The sequence below is a fragment of the Chaetodon auriga genome, chromosome 13 (genome assembly GCF_051107435.1).
Source record: "Chaetodon auriga isolate fChaAug3 chromosome 13, fChaAug3.hap1, whole genome shotgun sequence".
NCBI lineage: Eukaryota > Metazoa > Chordata > Actinopteri > Chaetodontiformes > Chaetodontidae > Chaetodon > Chaetodon auriga.
In genome coordinates this window covers 12,287,848-12,309,213 of record NC_135086.1, presented here as the reverse complement: position 1 = coordinate 12,309,213, position 21,366 = coordinate 12,287,848, and the positions used below count along the sequence as shown (strand labels likewise).

The following is a 21,366-nucleotide window of genomic DNA, read 5'->3' as shown; positions in this document are numbered from 1 at the left end:
CCCAACAAAAAGCCCCTTTACAACTCCAAAGAACTCACTTTATTTGGGGCCTAAATGTCACACAGTTCTCATGCTGCAAAACTTCCAATGGATTTTCTGACTCAGATTCTTCAGGCACCGTATCAACATTCCAGGCTGACGCTGACCTTGTTACAAAAGCTGCAATGTCAAACAACCATCTCGTCCCGTCTCAGTTAGCAAAAAAAAAAAAAAAAAAAAAAAAAAGGCAGCATTGTTTACCCTCTCTGAAGTCGGAGACAACACGCTGCTCTCTTTATTGACAAAGGACACCAGATATGTCCTTGTTACAAGTGACGTGTGACACAAGTTAATTTAAATGGATCCAGTTGATGTAACAGGCCTGTGCTAAACTCAGCGACACCAGTGCTAACTGTATGGTGGAACTGCAAATGAAATGCAAATGTCTGAAATTGTCAGAATGGGAGAGAAAAGCAAAGGCATAGCATGTGTGGCTGTTCTCAGAAGCTTGTCAGCTGCACGGGGCCTCATCCTACTACAGCTGGGCTTTCACAATTAGCCACCATTAGTCTAGAATTTATACAGTGCTTAATTGTACATAATTATCTGAGTAGGTTGGCTCATTCCTGTAATTTCTCAGCAGTAAACTTCTTTTACCTGCTAACTGTGGCTGTCTGAAAAAGAAGGTAGGTCGTTTTCTCCTGGCTGATGTGCTCATGTTTACTGAATAACTGTGCATGGCAGCAGTAAAGGCCACAGGTAAGTAGCTGTCTGACCTTAAAAACAGACATTTCCTCAGTTCTGCGAGAGCTGAATCGATAGTTAAGAAGCTGCACAAATCGCAACCAAAGCTACAAAATAGATAGTGAAAAATGCTCTAAATGCCTGAAGCTGATTAAGGAGAGGCCGACTTTTGCTGCTGTTCCAACAGTTATAAGCAATAAAAATATCCAAAATTAAGCAGTGCACAGCTGTCCTATGAGGTGCAATGTCATTTCTCATTTGGCATGAATTGACCAGATCTGTGACTGTTCTCTCTATCAGCAGGACCAAACTAGAAGAAAAATACACGGCAAAATTGAATTAGTTTTCTCTGTGATTGAGGCTGAATCGGTTGGAAGCTTCTCTACATTGTGCGGTGGCAAAACGATTCTCTGGAGGATTGCTCAGTGATCTGTCGCATACTTGTCAGATAGCTGGGCTTGTTATACCGCCTGAAGAGTAATTTTAGCAAAGAACGAAATTAGAGAAGAGGCACCACTAAGCACACAAGGTCCTTCAACAAGAGCTGCTCTGTAAACACAAACAGTTTTGTTAACATGAACAAGTACACTCACTTTGAGCATTACTTTTCTTTCCTCTGTGCTGAGAAGCAAGACAGAGCAGGGAAAGCTTAGGAAAGACGGCTTTGACGACAGCACAGGCGGGTGAATGTGTATGTTTATGCATATGCGTGTCAAGAGGAGATCTGCAGAGGTGTTCGGTGATGGTAAGAAGGGGGAGAGGTTGTTGATCGCCTGTGGTGGGTTTGCATTTATATTAAGACTGCATGGGTAAGATAACCATCTCAGGAAATATCACTGTTTGATGGAATCACAGTGTGCCGTCTTGCACATTTATTATCATTATTATTAACAGTAGTAGTAGTAGTTGTAGTAGGGGTAGTACTATGAGTCACACTGACTTGTAAAAGAATAAAAAACAAAAGGCTTTCTTCAGTTGAACCAATGCTTTATGACAATTTAACAAAATATTAGGTCCTATATTCTTTTAATAAGACTAATACGGAAGAAGTGAACACTGTAGATAAGCAAATGTGTACGGTTTGATAAATGCCAATTTCAGAGTCTCTCGATACATTTCTGCTCCGAAAATTCAAACCAGGTCTCAAAAAAATTTTTTTTGGAGTACACAGCTCATAAAATTAGCTTAGTAACAGGGCCAACTGCACCAGCTGTCATGAGATAACGTTTATCTGGCGTCCGCTATCTGCCGGTAGCCCGCGCTGAGCCGAAACGCTGCTCTGTGCCAGCTGAATGTCAGACACACCCTCCTGCCTTGGTATGCAACAGTCAACAGTGACTGGGCTGCGCTGGGCTGCTACTGTCTGCATATGTGAGCCATGTACAAAGAGGGCACTAGTTTCTGTGTTGCCTTTTGCTAAAGATAACGCATCCTACAACTCCACTTAAGCCTACGGGAGGAATCTGAGCCTGCCCTGCTCTGCTGGAAATCAAAACAAGAGCACTTAGTGGAACATTACCCACACACATACAAACACACAACGCCCAAAACAGGAGAGGATAGGCAGCAACAACACATGGAAACATGGAAACACACACATTCATGTCCAATTACTGCGAAATTTAAGGTCTTGTCCTCATTACGTTCCCATGAAACAAATCAAGCGCTTCGGTCCGACAGTGTATCCCCAAACCAAAGAAAACTGACTCCTCTGTAATCTAAACACACACTCGAAAATAAACACAGCACTATTGTGTGTTTGTGTAACAGGCTACACGAAGGAATCCTGCTCTAACTCACTGGTATTTACATGATGGACCTACAGACCTATCCCTGACCTCATGGACAATGATATGCTATGTAACACAAAACACACACACCGCTATGACGACCGATGGCAGCATTAGGGGAAAGTTGTGAAGTGTAACTGTTTGTAATCTCTCCAAAAACAAAAGCGCGCGCACACACACACACACACACACACACACACACACACACACACACACACACACACACACAAGTCAACAGAAAGCAAAACTCACCATTGTGTGCGGACTCCTTGTTATCGGCCACCTTCCTCAGCGCTGAAACGATGGCATCAGAAGGAATGCGAGGACTCTCCACATACTTGGGCTTCCTGATTGGACCTGCTAGCATGAACCGAGGATACAGGGAGAATGAGAGAGAGAGAGAGAGAGAGAGAGAGAGAGTGTGTCAGACAGAGAGAGAGAGAGCGAGAGAGAGAGAGAGAGAGAGAGAGGTGGGGAGGGAAATGCAAAAGAGGAAAGAATGAGAGAAACAGAGAGAGAGAGAGTTCTCGCTGGATTAACGTGTTCCAGATGGGACTAGAGATGAGAGGCGGTGGTGTCTTAGTTGGACAGGCTTGGCTGCACTCCGTAGCTCACATAAACTCACTCACTCTCTCTCTCTCTCTCTCTCTCTCTCACACACACACACACACACACACACTCACACACACTTTCTCAGACAGCTCCCTGCGCTGATAGCAGCTCTGGTCTGTCTGACAACCCAGAATATTGTCTGCATGGCTGGAGACTCCCAGTAAAACACTGCTAGCCGGCTCAGGGAATGTAAACTGCAGCAGGAAACCACAACAATTAGCCTCTTCGTGAACTTTAAGAAATAAGTGTTCAAACACACACGTGCACGGAGTTTTTCTGCATGATGAGCTGTGAGCGCTCCAATGAAAGCACAGCCTCAGGGATACAAATGGATAGATTAAGGTCCAGGTGTCCTGGTGCAAGTCAGATGATGTATCTGGGACAGCGGTACAGCCCTCTGAGGACTGTCTTTGTCTTTGGTGAGGAGTCGAGGTTAGCTGGCTGCGCTGTTCCCTCTGCTCACACCGTGACAGAATTAGAAAAGCCCACAGCTCCACGCAGAATGCTTGCTCACTGTGCCGAACTTTAAAATAAACCACTGACACACTCACCCGACTAGAGACACGGCTCCTTTTCCATCTCTGTGCATGCAAAACGATTTGCCTCTAACGTATTCAGCAACAACAGCCTTTTAATCTGCCCTTAACAGACACAAAATAAGGCTCATGCTTTCAGTGAGCCTACTAATCTTTCCTAAGAGTGGCAATATAATTGTTTATACGTGCAGGAGATCCAGCAAAGACACCAGACTAAATATTAAGCCATGACACAAACATCTCCCGAGCAGCTAGGTCTGCACATTTCCAGGTTCTCTAGTTCGGCCCCACAGCTTCTTCTGCGAAAACAGTCAATCCAGATACAAAAGCAAAACGGCAGAAATGATCCGAAAACAGGATGCTGCTGTATAATTTAGATTCATAAATCCACAGAGAACAGCAACAGCATGCCTCCCCTTGCACCACTCCTCCATGCTACTCCAACCTTGACCTACTGTAACCCAATCCAAACCTCCTCCTCCTCCTCCTCCTCCAGACTCCTGTTATCAGATGACTGTATGTGTAACCCCAGTCATAACATAAAGATTAGATGGGAAAGCAGAGATAGCCATTTCCTATTACCACATTCAATAACCAGTCACTCCCACTCAACAAAAAAAAAAAAAATCCTATTAGTCAGATGGAACAATTTCTAAAACCACAGCTTCGATCTTGGCTGCAGGTACTAAGAGTGGAGGTTAGAGTTAGGGTAAGGGGGGGGGGGGGGGGGGTTACAGCGGGAGCCATGTGAGAGGAAATGATCTGGAAGTGTCATTGCAACAAACCAAGCATGAGAGTCAAAGTCAGCTTGATGCACAGTGCCATCTATGGATATGCGACTTGAAATGCATAGTGAGGAACGATGCTTCTGATACCCGAGAAGAGCTTCTGCCTTTACAAACTGACTGTCTGCAAATGATGAACAAGTCAAAGAGCTCAACGTAAAAGCCCGTAATCAAACGCAGCTGTCTGTCAGGGGAGCAGCAGCAGTTGTTGCATGAAGTGAAAAATAGTTGAGGTGATGATGGTGTCGTTTAAACGCGCTATAATCTAAATATTGGATTTCCAATTTGTGTACATAGATGAGGTCTAAGCCTCAAGGGGACTGATCCAGCGAAGCATCTGCAAAAGCAATCCAAGTCAGCCCGTCATTTGGCAGACAAAGTCAAAGAGTCTGTCGTGAAAACCTCCATTCATTTGTGGATGGTCAGGCACAACCTATTCCCCAGGAGTCACACAGCTCCAATTAAAGTGGGACTACAGAGACAGAGAGGGCTGTGTGTGAGACACACTCGGTTCAGGTAAATATCTTGGACCAAAAGCGCACTGCCAAATATGTTCCTATGAGCGTATTTCATTTAAAACAACAGAGGGCATAGTTTGAGTAATTTAAACCATATGCTGAACTTCAGATTCGGTCTAACACAAAGTGCAGAGAGGAACACAGGATCCATACATGAAATAACAAACATGTGGCGGGCTATCAAGGCTAATTTTAGGCCATATCTGACAGCCAATAATACAAGGAATCGGCAAAAGGTCCTTCAGCAAGACTCTGATGTCTGAGCATCAGCACATGACAGACAAAGCACACAGGCGTTTCTTTCCATTCAAAAGCTCATCTCAAGACTTAACAGGGTGTCATTACCGCTCTGCCCTTTTAAATGGAGCACTGACGAATAAGCAATTGCAGTTTATAACAGGCATGAAAAGGTCGCAGAAATGGAAGTGTCGGACATGTGACCCTTGAAGGACGACGACCGAGTGAGAGGCAGAAACCAGACGTGCTTTCACTTTCATGCAGAGCCGAGCAATTAATCGCAATAGTATCAAAACCGCAATACGGCCGAGTGCAATATTCAAACTGCAGGAGATGCAATTTTTTAATAATGGTAAAAGGCGTCACGACATACCATCAGAAATGAAGCACTATGGTGCTACAGAGACGCTTCGGCCTTCGCGTCATATTCTCCAGACATGAGGAAACATGCCTGTTTGGTACAACATCATTTTCATATGTTTTCAGTGAAAATAAAATGCAAAAATCACCATTCGCACTACAACCATGACTAATACTGTCATCTCAATATCTGTCAAAATAATAGTGATATTGCATTTTTGGATGTAGTTCAGGCCTACTTTTATGTGACTGACAGGTGAATATAGTCACATGCACATTGATTTTAAACAATATATGCAAGACTATTATCATCAAACTCTCATTTCCCCAAATTTTATAAAGAACCACAGAGGAAATGATAAAGACAGGGAAGAATGTGAGGCTTTTCTGCAGACAATTATCACTCAGCTGTCTTGGTCTCAACCAAATTAAAACGCATTAAGTCTCAGTATTCTGAACAAACTCCACTCAGAGACGACAAGCCTCATCCTGACATCCTCCAAAAAGCAGGCAGGAGCTCATCAGAGCAAGGAAATGCTAGGAGACTGCCTCGAAAGCACGCTGAAAGAGACTGGTGGTGGTTAAGAGCAGTTTTTGGGGTTGCAACACCAAAACATAACTTGAATTCATGTTTGTTATCTTCGATCTTGTCATTCACGTTTAGTATCTTGAGGTGGAAAAAGAGAGGAAAGGCTGTCTCTGGGGTAAAGCAGCCAGACGAGCTGTGACTGCAGAGAGCTCTTTACTCACCAGAACTCACTGTGAGATTCAGGAATCCATGACCAGCGAGCTATCAATCAGGAGGCGCATGCACACACATACACACACACACACACACCAAAACAGTCGAATACCTGCGAGCAACAACTTGCAATGTCCAGCCAAAGGCAGTGAAAGAGAGGATTGTTCGTGGCGAGGAAGTGATCAAGGAGTTTTCCCAGCATTCTTCACGATGGACTCTGACTTCTTCACATTTCAACTTTTCAATAAGACAGTGTGTCCCCTTTGTGCGGCAAAGAGAATGAGAGCAGGCTCACAACAGCCCTCTTTATGTGCCAAAATGTCATTCTTCAACTCAAAAGTGAAAAATAATATATTCTGGAGGATAAAAAAAAAAAAGAACGATAGATGAGACTGCATGTCAAACCGAGCCACCAGTGTTATTCATTGAGCGTCTTACAGGGAGAATGAGGTTATAATTGGTCTTGTTAATAGCTGTGCCAAGCTTTTAATCTTTTCATCATTATGGTTGCAAAATAGATGGAAAAGTATTACAGCCATGGTGCTTTTTGAACTTAAAATGTGAACGCTAATTCATGATTCAGTCCCTATTCACAGCCTGACATATTGCCATTACCCTCTCCTGGTCAATTCGATCGCTGCGCTGCACTGAGTGAGAGACTGGTAATTGTTTTTTTGTTGTTTTTTTTTTTAAACACTACATGTTGAATAGTCATGACAAATCTCACGCATGCTGTTTCACACGCTGCTGTGAATTATGTATTAGTCTCCATTGTGCACATGGTCATACATTTTCAAAAGGTAACAGCAGCCCAAGCAATGTTAAGTAAGCCAAGTTTTTTCTTTTCCCCTACGATGCCCCTCGGTATCATGTGAGCATCCTGATTCTACTGACTGAAGAAGCAGTGACTGTACATCAGAGCCGCTCTCTTAGGCAGTAGGTGAATTGGGATTCCATTGCAGATGAAAAAGGGGATTGCATGTGATAAGGAGCCAAAGCTGGAGCGTAGTGAAGCGCAGTGAAGTGGAGAACCGGATAGAACATTTCACCGGGTGCTCATCAGAGGAACCTTTCAAAGGGTCCCTGCAGCATCGCGGGGTCTTTTACCGGCTCAGCTCTCACAGAGGCATCGATGTTCCCTCAGGGCTGTCTGGTTACTGTCAATACCCCAGAGCTGGCTTGAGGAGAGCTCACCTCAAATGGGCTACAACTGGCTTTGAAGAGAGTTCATATCCTCTTGACAGAAGAGCAAAATAAATTGTTCTCATCTGGCAACGTAGGAGAAAATCTCCCTCAATAACCTCCTCATTACTGGTTATTGATCGCAAGTATGGAAGCTGTTGTACATGAGTTATGATCTTAATTATCTAGTCCTTATTAGCTCTAACCCCCAGAATAAAGCACTATCAAGGACTTTATAATGACTAATAAAAAGTCAATATGGTACAAATCTGCAGGCTAATAAGCAGCTAGTTAAAGATGAATATGTGTATTGACGAGGAAAAATGTGTTCATCTCAAAACGAGTTATACAGTTAAAAGGAATTATGTAATTTCTAATCTTATGACATAATTTTCTGTTCGGTGGTTTCACTTTAAGCAGACACGGTCCTTGAACTTGCACATGCTGTTAATGACTGCTTTATAACGATGAGGCTTAGCGAAAACACACAAATCCACGGAGAAAACCTCAAGTGTTTTACCAAATGGCCTTCGGCGTCGTTTAATGTGGCCTGCAGTGATAATATCCTCTGAATCCTTTAACCCCTGCTCCACAAAAAAATCTCACACGACACAGACATTTTCACGAAATGGCTGTGGTGGTTAATGACCACAACACAAGCGCACTGGTAAGACTGCAGTGGCTTCAGCAGCGAATTAATGTATAGCATTCAATGTGCTCCAAGTAAACAGAGATTAAGAGACGATAAGCAGCAAAGAGTTCAGACCGCTCCAGACACACACACACAAACACACACACGCACACACCTAGATCTAGGAAGCCAAAAGCTGTGGGGTCGTAGCATTTTCAGGTTGGCCTATTGGGTCTAGGTGTCCAAGCACAGCAGGATCTGACCAGATTAAAGAGCATTAACAGGCCCGCCACCCTGCCTGATGACAAAAACACTTCCAGATCCATTCATAGAGAGATCAGATCAGAATAGTGACCTGTGCTCTCTTGCGGTGATTTGCAGACCTGCTTGGCTGATCGATAAATGAGCCAAACTCTGAACCACTGAAGGCCAAAGCCTCCATCACAGACAAACCTACTGAACTCATGTCAGTACACACGACGGCCTACCCGAAACCATTTCCTTGTGGCCTCATTGTAGATACACCAATTAAAATGATACACTGTCCATGACGGCAGTAAATTGATATGAATTGCTGTTTTATGATCCCTTGCAGGCAGCCGTGGAGGCAAAGCACAGTGCCACCAGTTTAGTCATGTGACTACAGAAAGGTCACACATCTCATGCAGTGGCAGCACTGCGGTCACCTCTGCGTACACCACTCTTCATCACTCATTCAACAAAAGAGTCAACTTTACACACGTGCAACTCACCGAGCAGAGCAACCTTGAGGACAACAGATGCTTTTAATCCCGCAATGGCACAGTAACCTATAACAACCAGAGGAGGTCACTGTGGAGATACCCAGGAGACGATCAGAGGTGGAGTTTCTAACTGTTGAAAAAGACCTGAAAACCTCATTCACTGTGTCATCAACTATACTCAACACACACAAGTTTGAGGCTCAACTTTTTCAACACTTGATCTTTGACCTGCACTGGGTTGGAGCAAGATGGGTCCATTCAGGCAACATTCCTGCAGTAAATGTCCGTCCGTGGGCCTTTAGGGTGCCTGTAAACTATTAAGACTATAAAGCCTAGGTGCTGTTCAACACATGTCAGGGTGCTGTGTTTCATGGTTAAGCTCAGGGCTTAGCTGATCAAAGCGGTGGCACTCAACGCCACCAGGACTTTGCGGCTCAGGCATCCGTCACACTCCTAATTAACTCAATGTTTCCCTGTTGTCCCCTCTGAAGCTTTCATGAAAAGAAAAACCACTAAGTTGGAGCCTTCCATGGATTATCCAATGTGTCTGGAAATGAAGTCAAGCTGCAAAATGTTTTCTGAATCTGTGAAACCACTTCCCCCCGCAGGCATCAGCGATGGCTGGATAGGAAGGAGAATAAACGGACGTGTGGCAGAATGCATTGATGGATGGACTGTGTGTAGAAATAAATGAGGGTAGTACGACGTCCTCCGTGTTAGCAGGCCACACGTTAAACACACGAGCTGTCTGATTTCCGTTTGCAACACACTAATGTAAATTAGGTGTTTGAGCTGTCCAACCTGCCAGGATGAGCAGCAGACGTTTGTGAACGCACCGTTTCAACTGATTTCTCTACTGAAGTGGTGACCACAATATCCCGAGACCCCCTTAAAAAGAGTTGTTGCATTAGAAGAAACATTAACTTTTCTTAATTATTTGAGCCTTCTTGTAAATACTGCAAATGTCATACACTGTTATTTCTTTCTTTGTGTCAAAAAAATGTCAGTTTGTCCCAGAATGGTGGCTGCTATTGCTGGGCATATAAAGTGGGGACGCTGAGATCCGATCACAAGTGGTCACTCGAGACGCACGTGTAGACGCGTTCTAATGTGTGGAGTGACGCACTTAGAGCTGTACACTACTCTTGTCATCATATCACCCAAAAGGCCAGCGTCCATGATGCAACAATCTGCTGGCAAATCCTGACAGTCAGAGCACTCTTCATTAGGAGCTGAGATCAAATCATAACACTTATTTTAAACATGGCATTTCTTCTTAATCCAAAGAATTCGAGCAAACATTTTCCTAATGTTGGCCTGCTTAAATAAGGAGGATTTATGCATGTTGACTCTGTCTTAATAGGACCAGCCACTGAGGCGATCACCCTGTGAACTTTACCATATGACTGTTTGGAAACGGTTCCAGTAATTCAGGCTTTCCTGCTCGAAATCTAGAGCCAATCAAAATGAACTTTTTCTAACAGAACATCTGCATAATGGCAAAGAATTGTCTCGATTCTCTCCATTTTTGGTGGAGCACGCTCATTTCAACAGAGAGGAGTCTTAAATTGAGCGCACTCTGTCTCGTCTCGGGCTCAGTGAGGAGAGAGAATGCAGGATTATGACCCATGTTGTTTTCCTCGCTGAGCTGAGACATTTCCTGCAGTATGTGTTTATTAACTGGAGGTGTGAACTCTCCCCCGACGGGTTTTCACAGTTACCTGTGAGGACAGCGGAGGAGGGCCTACAAACCATCCCCCAACCCTCTCTCCCTTGGTCGTCCTCCATAACATCCTATCTAGTTAGTCCATTTTTTCCCCTTTTTCCATGCCTCAGAGCACCGCAAGTGGGAATATGCCTTTAATGAGTGTTCCCCTTCCCTCGTCTCCAGGGCCCTTTTCACCTTCACGAACCCAGACTCTTCTCTCTCTCTCTCTCCTTCTCTCTCTCCCTCTTGTCCCACCCCTCATGTCTGCAAATATACATTTCATTAGCGCTCTCTTTGATGGGTTTAAAACGCTCATCACAAATCCTGTGTCACCTACGTTGTCGAGCAGCTTTGTTTTCACTTGAATGGGAGCTGAGGAAATGGAACTCAACTTGGCTATTATAAACTGTTTTTGTCCTTTGTTTTTACCTTTTTTTTCCTATAAACTAGGGACTAAGCGTGCTTGCAATTATGAATCCGGCTTTCACTGGATATTTGCATAATGTACTGCATCACAATTTCAGGCCTGCAAGACCAGTATTAGGTTTTGAATTATGCAATGAGAATTGCAGGAAAGGTGCAAAGAAAATGAGGTGAAACACTGAAGCCAACACAATATCTCCATCCTAATCTGTGTCTGAAATTAGCATACAGCATTCCACATTGGAAAGCTCATCTGAAATGATGCAAAACGAAGTGAAACACAACAACTTAAGCCTAAATCCTAAAAGTTGAACAGCTGAATGACGATTTCTTAACAGAGTTGTGAACTTGAGCGAAGCAAGTTTGCATTAGGATCAAACCATACTTCCCCTTCCCATCAGCTCATCTTTACACTAAACAGATCAAAGCTGTAACCACTCTAAACAAAGGCGAGATAGCCCACTGATGAGTGCCACATGTGAGCGGGGGCCACACTGACCACTTAAAGGATTTCTCTCCTCTTTGCCAAGTCTCCAGAATACAAAGACTCAGGTTGAAACAAGTTCAGTTACAAAGGTATCCCCTGCTTTGAAGCATCCCACAGCTGCTGACAGGCATGTTCTCAACATGGTGGATAGAAGGAGGCCGCGAGGACTGACAATTAGATCCAGTGTAAACACACGCCCATTACCAGCCAGTAAAGTGTAAACACCCGGTGCAGTTGTAGGGACCTCTACATCTACACAAGGTGATCAAACACGAGGATGGAGCAACAAAAACAGTCCTGTGTAACCAGCCTGAGCTCACACTAACTGCTGGGATCCAGAACGGTCCAGCTATCATTAGGACTTAATTCCCCTGTCGTTTGTGTGACTTTTATTTTTCCCAGACTAACAATTAGAGTAGAATAGCTTGACATGTTTCAGAGAGGACTGTACGTTGAAAGCTCCAGCAGCAGTGTTTTATGCCTGAGAGGAACTGTCACACCTGGAGCACCGTCAGATGTTCAACTACCCCACAAAAGCACCTGAAGGTAGACACGAATGATCACTTTTACAGGAAGCCCACAGAGACGAATGAAGCTCCCTTTACAAGACGGAGACAATGCAAAAAGAACTGGAATAACTAAAATGCTCGCAGCACATTTAGTCTGTCTTGGTTAATACTCATGGGGTTGTAGAGAACAGATCGTTGCTGTACTGCTCAATGGTAGCATGGTAAGAACATCAGGAATCCTATAGAAAAGCTCAAATACATGTACAAACAGTACCTGGTGATCTCTTGCTAGGGCGTAGGGGCATCATGTAGGACTGTCGTGGCAGGAGAGGTGAGGATGGAAGAGACATGGACACTCCCTTGGCAAGGCTTAATCTGAAAACATCATCCGGCACATGAGGGTGACCGCTGCCAGGCCCCTGGGGGGGAGGGTTTCCCTCAGGTGAGAATCTCCTTTGGGCACTGTGGCTGTGGATGTCACCTGTTGAGGAGAGCAACAAGGTTGTTACACATTTTACTCGTAGCTTTGGTATTATCTCATGTAATGACATGTAATGACCTTCAGCAGCACCAAAAACACACTCATGGAGGCTTATCTTCCTTTTTTTGGGGGGGGGGGGGGGGGACATTTAAACCTGTTTTCACCAAAGTGCTACTGTGGTATAACATTGTTAAACCTCTAAGCATTATCTAACAAAGTACTAATGTGTATTATATAAATGTACTACATACTAATCAGCATTGTATTTGAGTACACAATGCAAATTAAAGAGGACACCTGAAGTACTTAACGAGCAGAGATATACTAGAAAATGTGCACAAAGCACATGCACACTGGCTCAATACCCTTGTACATCATCACCTGCATGTGGCTGAATGTTAAAGCCATATTTCCAGTTTATTTCATGGTCAATGTCATGTCTTAAGCACATTTCTCTTTCCTTGTGCAGCTTGCTTGAAGCTTAGCTTTCTTAAAAAGTCACTGGTTTTCTTCATCTCTTGCAGCAATTTCACTCTTGGTAGGTAGCGCATGCAGTCAGAGCTCGTGTGCTGCAAATGGCAGCATATGGTCAGACACATACAGTTTATATGTGGTCTGGAAAACCATAACAATGAGCTAACAAGGCTAAAAGCTGCAAAGAATGACGGTTTTAGGTGTTAATTCACAGTGGGTTTAATATTATTTGGCAGGTCTTTCACATTACATAAAGGAATTTGAGTCACTGTTGATATTCAATGAACCAATGAGGTAAAGGTACAGCTTTCAAATGTGCTCCAGATTATCTAAAAATTGTGTATGCGTGGATTGATGCATAACTTGCATGTGTTTTTCATTGTTTAAATGCGCATACAAAAGGACAATGTATGTGAGTTAACATTTTTTTTTAAGGATTTTATTTTCTACAGAGACCACAACCTGGTTAAGCCTTTATTTAGAATCCAGATACATAAAGATGACCAAACTGACCTTGAAGCTGACCCAACTGAAACAATGTACCAAACCATTTTCTTTTACTAGCACCCTGAGTCTGAACGCCAGGAATGTAAAACCTCAGAGGAAACACTGGCAACATTCACTTGCTGCAGAAAGCAGCTTGGCTCTGATAGGATGACATATTTGAGAACATATAAAACAGACATCACAGCTATCAGGTTAAAATTAAACATAAAAATGTCAGGAGCAAAGCCTTTTCACATGTAGTTTCAAGGTATTCAGTTGGCTGTTATGCAACCATGTTACACTGGCAGGTGACACTGGCTTGCAGAGCAATCAGCTTACACAGCAGGGATAATGGTGGATTTCAGCACACAGCAGAGTGGTCACTTATTGAGATTTCCTGTTCTGATTTGCACAAAATTAAAATACTCAACATGCATCTACTTTTTTCGCTTCAATGGACGAAAGCTTTTGCAATAAGGGGGTACATTCAGGCTGCCGATGAGCTGCCCCCTTTTTGCTCTTTCTAGTTCTGTGTAAACACTGCTGCGCCTGCCACTTCCTCTGCTTGCGGTTACATTATTTGATCAGCCCCACCTACATTCCAGCATCCACCTGCAGGCTCTGAATCCCCCGCCCCTGAGGGAACCCCTGAGGGAAAGTTTACTGTCATCATTTCTCAATCACCACCGTGCTGAGCTTTTTGTATGCCCACGGGGCTCGATGAGAAGCCTAATAGATGCCAAACATGAACTCAGCGCATACTCTGTATTCGCAGCATAAATTTGTCCCATGTGAGTTGGCTGACTGACGCATGATTACAGGAGTTCAGGTTTCCTTGCATGTGAAAAGATGTTTGCTGATTCTGTGGGGAAAAGCATTCAGTCAGAGACGTTTTTGACCACCCACATCTTGCAGTGTGGTTCTGCCGTCAAGATTTCACTCAAGGGTGTCAACAAGTTATACTGAGACTCAAAAGTATGCACATATAAATTACAGCAAAAGATAACTGGTGTTGTTCGTGAAATCAGTTTAGACCAAGATGACTACAGAGTGCAAGGACACAAACAAGAATGAGTGATAGAGGTGGGAAGAGACCTGGGTCCTGAAAAACACAGGGCCACATGATATGTATTTAAACCCAGGGTCATGGGCTAGTGAGAATTTCTCATGCCATTGGGGCACATGATAAGGACATCCAGTTAGCGGAGTAAATAGAGCTGTGTCATTGACCACGGAGTTAAGATAACACACAATTCACCAGGCACACTGGCTGGCTGTTCTTTGCTAAGAATCTGTAGTTGTTAGAGGACAGAAATCTGTCATCAAACTCATTAAATGAATTCAGTCACTCACAGGCAGGTGTCATTCATCTTCACCTTGTCTCTATCCAAACTCCTTTTCTCTCTCTCTGCAGAAGGTCAATCAATCTCAACTGTAAAATAAGCGCTCCCCAGCTCGTGCATTCAACATAATGCAGAAGATTGTCGAATGTCACTGTCTGTTGCCCTCACCCAGACTCAACGCCTACAATGCCAGTTGAGCTTTTTTGACCCGATGACGCATAAAATCAGTCAAATTGGAAGCAGAATATGGTGATGTTGTTGCAATTATGAGCAACCAACCCTGAAGAAAAGGACAATGTTTCAGTGAAAACTGGCAGTGGCATTATAAGATAGTAGTGTATGAACTGTATGTCCATAACATATATTGTAATGTTTTAAATGGTGCATGGTAAAGAAAGCTGTACTTAAAGTACTTGAACAAATGTGGATGTCCAACATATTTTAACCAACACTGAGCAGCTTGACGTAACACGAGAGAAAACTGTCACTGCCTGATTCATGTTTCCAGTAGCTGTAGATCAACCTAAGCTTGCAAGAATATGGCCTGAAGGAGAAAACAAACCTGTGGGAATTTTTTTTGTTTTTAACTTCTCCTGAGTGCATTTGCTAATAAACCACGTTCAGAAGTGTACATGACATCCACATTCATGCTGCCACTGAGAAGACTTTCCCATGCAGAAACAGCACATTGAGATTTTGATTACAATCTAAAAGGCTTCAAAACAGAAAAACCCGTTGAGCTGGTCGCAGTGGTGTGCAATACAATCCAGTTGTCCGGATATCTGCTGGCTTGCAATATAAGCCGGCAAATTTCTCTAACGGTATCACTTACTTAATCATTTACACTTTCGGGACAGCTATACTTCACTTTGTCTGCTGTCAGACCTTATCCACGACTGGATATTCCCTCCATTTTCCTGTCTCGCCTAATGACATATTGTAATTTGTTCTCACAGAACAGTCCCTACAGATAACCCAGCTCAAGACTTGCACATGACTTAACCTGGCTACTAGTTTGCTCAGAGGAATCCAAGCCCTAAATGGAAAAAACAGGTTTTGCTCTACTGAGAACGAATTCTGCCTGGAAAGATCATTGTAGCCATGGAGCCGGCTAACGGCAAAATAATCTACTCTGCGGCATTAAAGTTGCCCACTCATCATGCCCACAAATTAAAATGTATGAATTATCAACCTCAAGATAACATATAATACCTAACTAATAATACAGACCATACGTCAACAGACCCAGCTACATCAGAACTGCAGATGTGGTGAACCACAGTAATGACAATTAGCTTTGGTTCTGTTTTTTAAGACTGTGCTGCTTGGGAAGACTTCAGCAGATTAGTACTGACGCCTGTCTGCAGCCAGAGGTTTGTAGAAATCAGTAAAGACTACAAGAGGCAAGCTACTATTAGCTTCCTGCTTCTCTCCTCGGGGGAAATGAGCGTTGTTGGTCTGCCGGGCTAATCAGAAACAGAGAGCCATTTTCCCCACGCCTCTGCCTTGTCACAGGGGACACAAAGCAGTTCTGTGTTTTAAAGGGCTCCTAAACAAAGAAGAATGCCAGAGACAGGAAACGGAAAGGTTACAATGACACCTCTGCATGCCTTCAGACGTGGAGAAACCTGTGAATGACCCAAAGGTCACGCAGCCAAGGCCAGGACCTGCCAGCACCCCGACCTGAGTGGGACCTACTGCATCCACACTGATACTGACACTTAAAAGGGTCCTTTGGGAAGTCAAGTTCTCTGTTTGGCAAGCATTCAAAAAGAACGCCATGCCAGGAGTTAATTGGTGGTCCTGCATCAATACCAAGCATTTGCCCCAGGTGTAAGAGTGGGGCATTATTACTAAATTTGATGGATCAGAAATTAATAGTGATATATTCTGGTGCATCCTCGTGGCTCAGGGGTTAAGATAGTATACTGAAGGAAGAAACTACTTACTCTTGAGATGCTACCCTTCTGCCTTGTCAAACTATTGTTCACCAATTCCTGGGACAGCAGCACAAACTCCCCCCCTGTGTGCAACCTGACAGCTATAAACTCACAAAGGAACTGGTAGTATTTGTCATTCTGTAGTGGGCTGTGTATGAGGAGCTGTATGTATGGAGAACACATTGCTTCAGTGGCGATGGGGTACAGTATATTGGGTATAACGCAAAGCAGCCAGATGAGCGTTCACTTGCTGCACTCACAGCAGGCCGTGGCTGATAAAGGCTTCAGGCATATTGCATGCTAAAGAGATTATGACAAAGTTGTAATTTTGGTCATTGGTTCTGAAAACAAGAGGCGCCACATAAAAGCTGGCCATCCGAGTGCTGGTGAATAGGCTTCAGTGTGTCACGGTGACTGCTCTGCCATCTGACCAACACTTTATAACGCAGAGGGACACAAGGACAGAAACTCGCCAGTGCTATTTCAGTTACTTTCCTAAACCCCGGTTGGGGCAAGGCCTGCAATTTCAGCCCCTGCTGTGGTCAAGGAAATCAACCCTTTCTAATTATACAGTGCTGCCCCAAGATGATGTAAAAATGATTACAGTCCCTTGCATGCTCCTTCCTCCTCATCAAAGTGAAGGGCCAGAGCCCACGAGGACATGCCCAACCCATAAAAACGGTTCAATATTATTTCAAGACATTGATTTAGAAAAATAAACATTAAAGTACAAATCAATTATTTGAGCATGTCAACGTGAGTCAATCTTAAACGTTTACTCCGACCAATGTTCCGTCTCACTGTCTCCTACATTGGAAGATGGAAAGACTGTGCTTTGAATCAGAGCTACATAAAAGGGAAATATACAACCTTAACTGTCTGAATCCTGATGAGGGTAACTGCATTGTCTGCAAATGCACAAAAATCATTCTTGTGATAATATATTTCACTCTCCAGCATTTCTGCTGCATTCTGATTACAGTATGCAGTGAATGGTTGTGCTGTACTGCCTTTAGTCAGGCTACGTAGCAAAGTGACCATCATCATCAAATAAAAGTCAAACACATTGAATTAAAACCCATTTCTTTTTCATGCATGGCCTAAGCGTCCTCCCTTTCCCCTTGCCAGCATGCTAGGCACCGTTCACACTGAATGGTTAATGCTTTGAAATGTCATTCATGAGCATAAATCTGGATGGTGTCTTTCAAGTAAATCTGTGCAGTGGAATGTGATCTGTCACCCCCTTGTGAGGGAATACAATCCCCCCTTGAAAGACTCAGACCCTCTCCATTGTCCAGCTGAGGCCTGATCTGTCCAATAAAATGATAAAACTTTAAGGTAAGACAGTGTAGAAAGAAACAGAGACACAACACAACAGCTCTGTGTTCTCTGAAATATTCTGCCCTCAGTGTAAAGGAGTAAACCTGTCAGGCTGGCATCTTGGCTCTCTCTCTGAGAAGTCTGTTAAATGACATGTAAAACTACTAAAATTCAATGAATGTTCACAGAAACCTTGTCAGCAAAGATGGACGATGGCTTGCGTTTAACCCCGGACTCAAGACTAATGGTGTCCCGGGATGAACAGCGAACTTCCCCCGAGGCATGTCAGAGACGAGAGGGACAGGCACGAATGTATAACTGAACCATAATGATATTGATTCCATAATGTTTTGGTTGCCAAGTGTTGGGATCTCACCACAGGGATGAACAAAGTAACGCCTACATGTAAAACTAAACACTCAGGACACGCAGATCAAAGAAAAGCACCAAATTCCCAAAAGGACTTATAAATCTCACGTCAGTGTAAGGGTTTCTTTTCTGGGATGGTTTACATTCACTTTGGGATAATTAAAACTGTTTTTTGAGACGGTGGTGAAAAGTTAGTCTTAGTTTAACCAAAGTGGAGAGAAATGGAGCGTTACCTGACACGCATTGACCTACTGACCCACATCACTGTGTTTGTCTGAATGAGAAGTCAGATTCTTCAGGCCTGCCTGAGTTGGCATCGGTCTTAAAAGCACGACTCATACTGACACTGTGTCATTTCAGGAGTCAGCGTTGTTGAGTCTACATGTGGCATATCATCATGAATTTGTTTTCCCCTCTGTATCACAAGCAGCAAAGGCAGCCATAACTGTAAGTGATAGCAGGTTGAATATTAATAAGTAATGAGTGCTTACTGTAATAAAGATCTGACAATCTGATCTTTAACTGTGTTAAGGCATCATAGGGGACCTTCAGAAGGTACAGGCAGCCTCTGCCTGAGCTGCTGGTTCAATCAGAGGCCACTTGAAGGCTATGTACTGTAGCAAAGTCTAAAAGAATCACAATACATGCCACAGGCTAACTGAATTAGCAGAGAGGAACAGTGGTGTTTCACTGGCACATACAGCTCGTCCAGGGCAGCTGTGCGTGTGTGAATATGGCTTCAGTTCATCCACTGCCTGTAGTATTCAATGCAGACCTCAAAGAATACTATTTACAGTGGAAACTAAGTTGGCTAAAGATGGTTCTCCTGGAAAAGCCTATTTAAAGGTCACACTATTCTATTTTCTCTCCATACGTGTACTGTACACACACACTAACACACAAATACTCTATTAGCTTCTCACTAGTTAATCTTATGGACCGCAGAGAAAATGAAGGAAGGCTATAATTAATGCAGATTCTTTCAGTCGACACACAAAGCACGATGACCGCAGGACAATCCACCAAAGGGGGAATTCTCCCGCTAGACTGAGTGCCAATGTGGATTCCCTGTGTACTTCCGAGACCAGGGTGACAGTCTCACAAAAGCTGTCATGGTTAACAAACAGCGACCCACAGAAAGGAGGAGAGAGCCAGACAACGAGGAGTACAGCGTGGGGGAGGGGGTTCGCTCCAAGTCGTCCGCGATGATGGACAAATTAGATCCAATATGTTAATAAGATGCAAATCGGTCCGATTCAACATTCATTAAATAATTTGAGAAATTTAAAAAAATTAGAAAAACGTTAAACAAAGCGATACAAGCAGCTCGTGAAACATTATGGAGGCATTAGTGTTTTTCCCATGAGGCCAGTCTAATTTCAGACCACTCACTCACTCAGTGGTCTCCATAGGAACAGTCAAAATACTGTATAAGGCAGCCTGACAAAAGACTGTAAAACACACACTGCTGTAAGAGATAAATATCAAAGCAAACCAAGTGTGTTAGCTCTCTCACAACACATTTGTCATACTTTTTGTTTTCCCTTGTGTAACTTCTGCATCATCATCATCACCCGGCCGGCTTCATTTTCTGCTGCAGCATTAAGTACAGAGGGAGTAAAAGGCAACCGAACAGGCAGTGCGACATCTGTTCCTGGCACCATCTAATATTCCTTTCTTCTCCCCTGTGCTTATTGTATACTAAGAATATCATTGTATGTTAAGTATATCAACAGACTGCCCACATCCCTCCTGTGGGCATATTTTCTACCATGAAATGTCAATTTTGTCCACAACAATCAAATTCCATTAACTCTTCAACTGTCCAGAGCAGCTCTCTTACTGGTTTCAAAGGATGACTCATCAATGCTGGTGGCCCCTGAGGAGAGAAAACAACTCTGACAGTGTCTTTAGTTTGAGCTTGTCAGAAAGAGGAACAGTTCCTGCAGCTCTGAAACCCTCAACTCAAATTCATATGCACTTGATAATGAGAACAAATTAGCCGCTTTAAAAGCAAAGCTAAGATGCTGCAGGCGAAGCAAGTCTGCAGAATGTTTTAAATCCGAAACACTGAGGCTCTGTCTGCCTCTCTCTTTCCCTCTGATGCACACTCTGCAGTGGCCTGAGCTCTGGAATGCCTTCCCACTGGCCCCAGGGGAACGGAGACTGACAGGGAGGGGTATGTGTGTGTGTCTTGGGGGAAAGAAGTAGAAGAAGGAGGAGGAGGAGGAGGAGGAGGAGGAGGCGGAGGAGGAGGGTAGCACTGGGCAGGCTCCATGACATTTCCCATTTCTCTTCATAAATCGCCAATTTAAGTGGGTACAGGGGAAAAAATATGAGCCAGACAGCATCTTCACCATGTTTTATTCCAAGATTTGTGACAGGGAGGCAATAGGAAGGCCCATAAAGGGACTGACAGAGGACAAATAGTGTGTGCTACACGGCACCAAAGTCTAATGAAGCAGATTTTAATTAGACCATTTTCAATGAGTAGGAGCTTGACCTACTTGAAGGGCAGGTGTGCTATAATCGTGGGCATGCTTGGTTTTCATCCACTAGGGGTATGCGATCACTCCGAGTTGGTTCATTGAGATAAGCAGTAGGTGGCATCAGTTCTCCGGCTGGAAAAACCATCATACCATTGCAGAACAAGAGGGTGCAACAAGATACCACGGTCAGAGGAGCGGCAGGTGAATCTCAAACAGTGAAAAGAAAACGCAGAAATGGTGGAGGTGTGACATTTCTGTCTGTTTCATGTATTAATGTGAGGAAGGTTACATCAGATCTGTGTGGAGCGATGAGAACAGCCTCGTCTTCCTTTCCTTTCTTCTTGGAGTGGAAACAGCTGATCAGTCACATGAGTTTAATGTTCGCTCCGTCAGAACTTACTCGAAAACGCGGTTCCATCTCCCATTACTGATATTCATGCTATCAGTATTGTGTGTGAGGTCCCAGTCTGAACGTCTC

The 21,366-nt window shown here is 43.7% G+C and overlaps 1 protein-coding gene across 2 annotated transcripts in view; it reads right to left on the bottom strand.

Moving 5' to 3' along the window:
* Positions 1-21,366, bottom strand: part of tanc1b (tetratricopeptide repeat, ankyrin repeat and coiled-coil containing 1b) — a 97,452-nt gene that overhangs the window by 54,248 nt on the left and 21,838 nt on the right. The window contains exons 3-4 of one of the 2 annotated variants that reach the window (XM_076746773.1): positions 12,261-12,467; positions 2,766-2,870 (exon numbers count right to left, since the gene is read on the bottom strand). In XM_076746773.1, coding sequence (XP_076602888.1) covers positions 2,766-2,870; positions 12,261-12,467 — 312 coding nt within the window. Of the gene's footprint in view, positions 1-2,765; positions 2,978-12,260; positions 12,468-21,366 lie in introns of those variants that run through there. The other variant, XM_076746774.1, reaches the window with a different exon arrangement.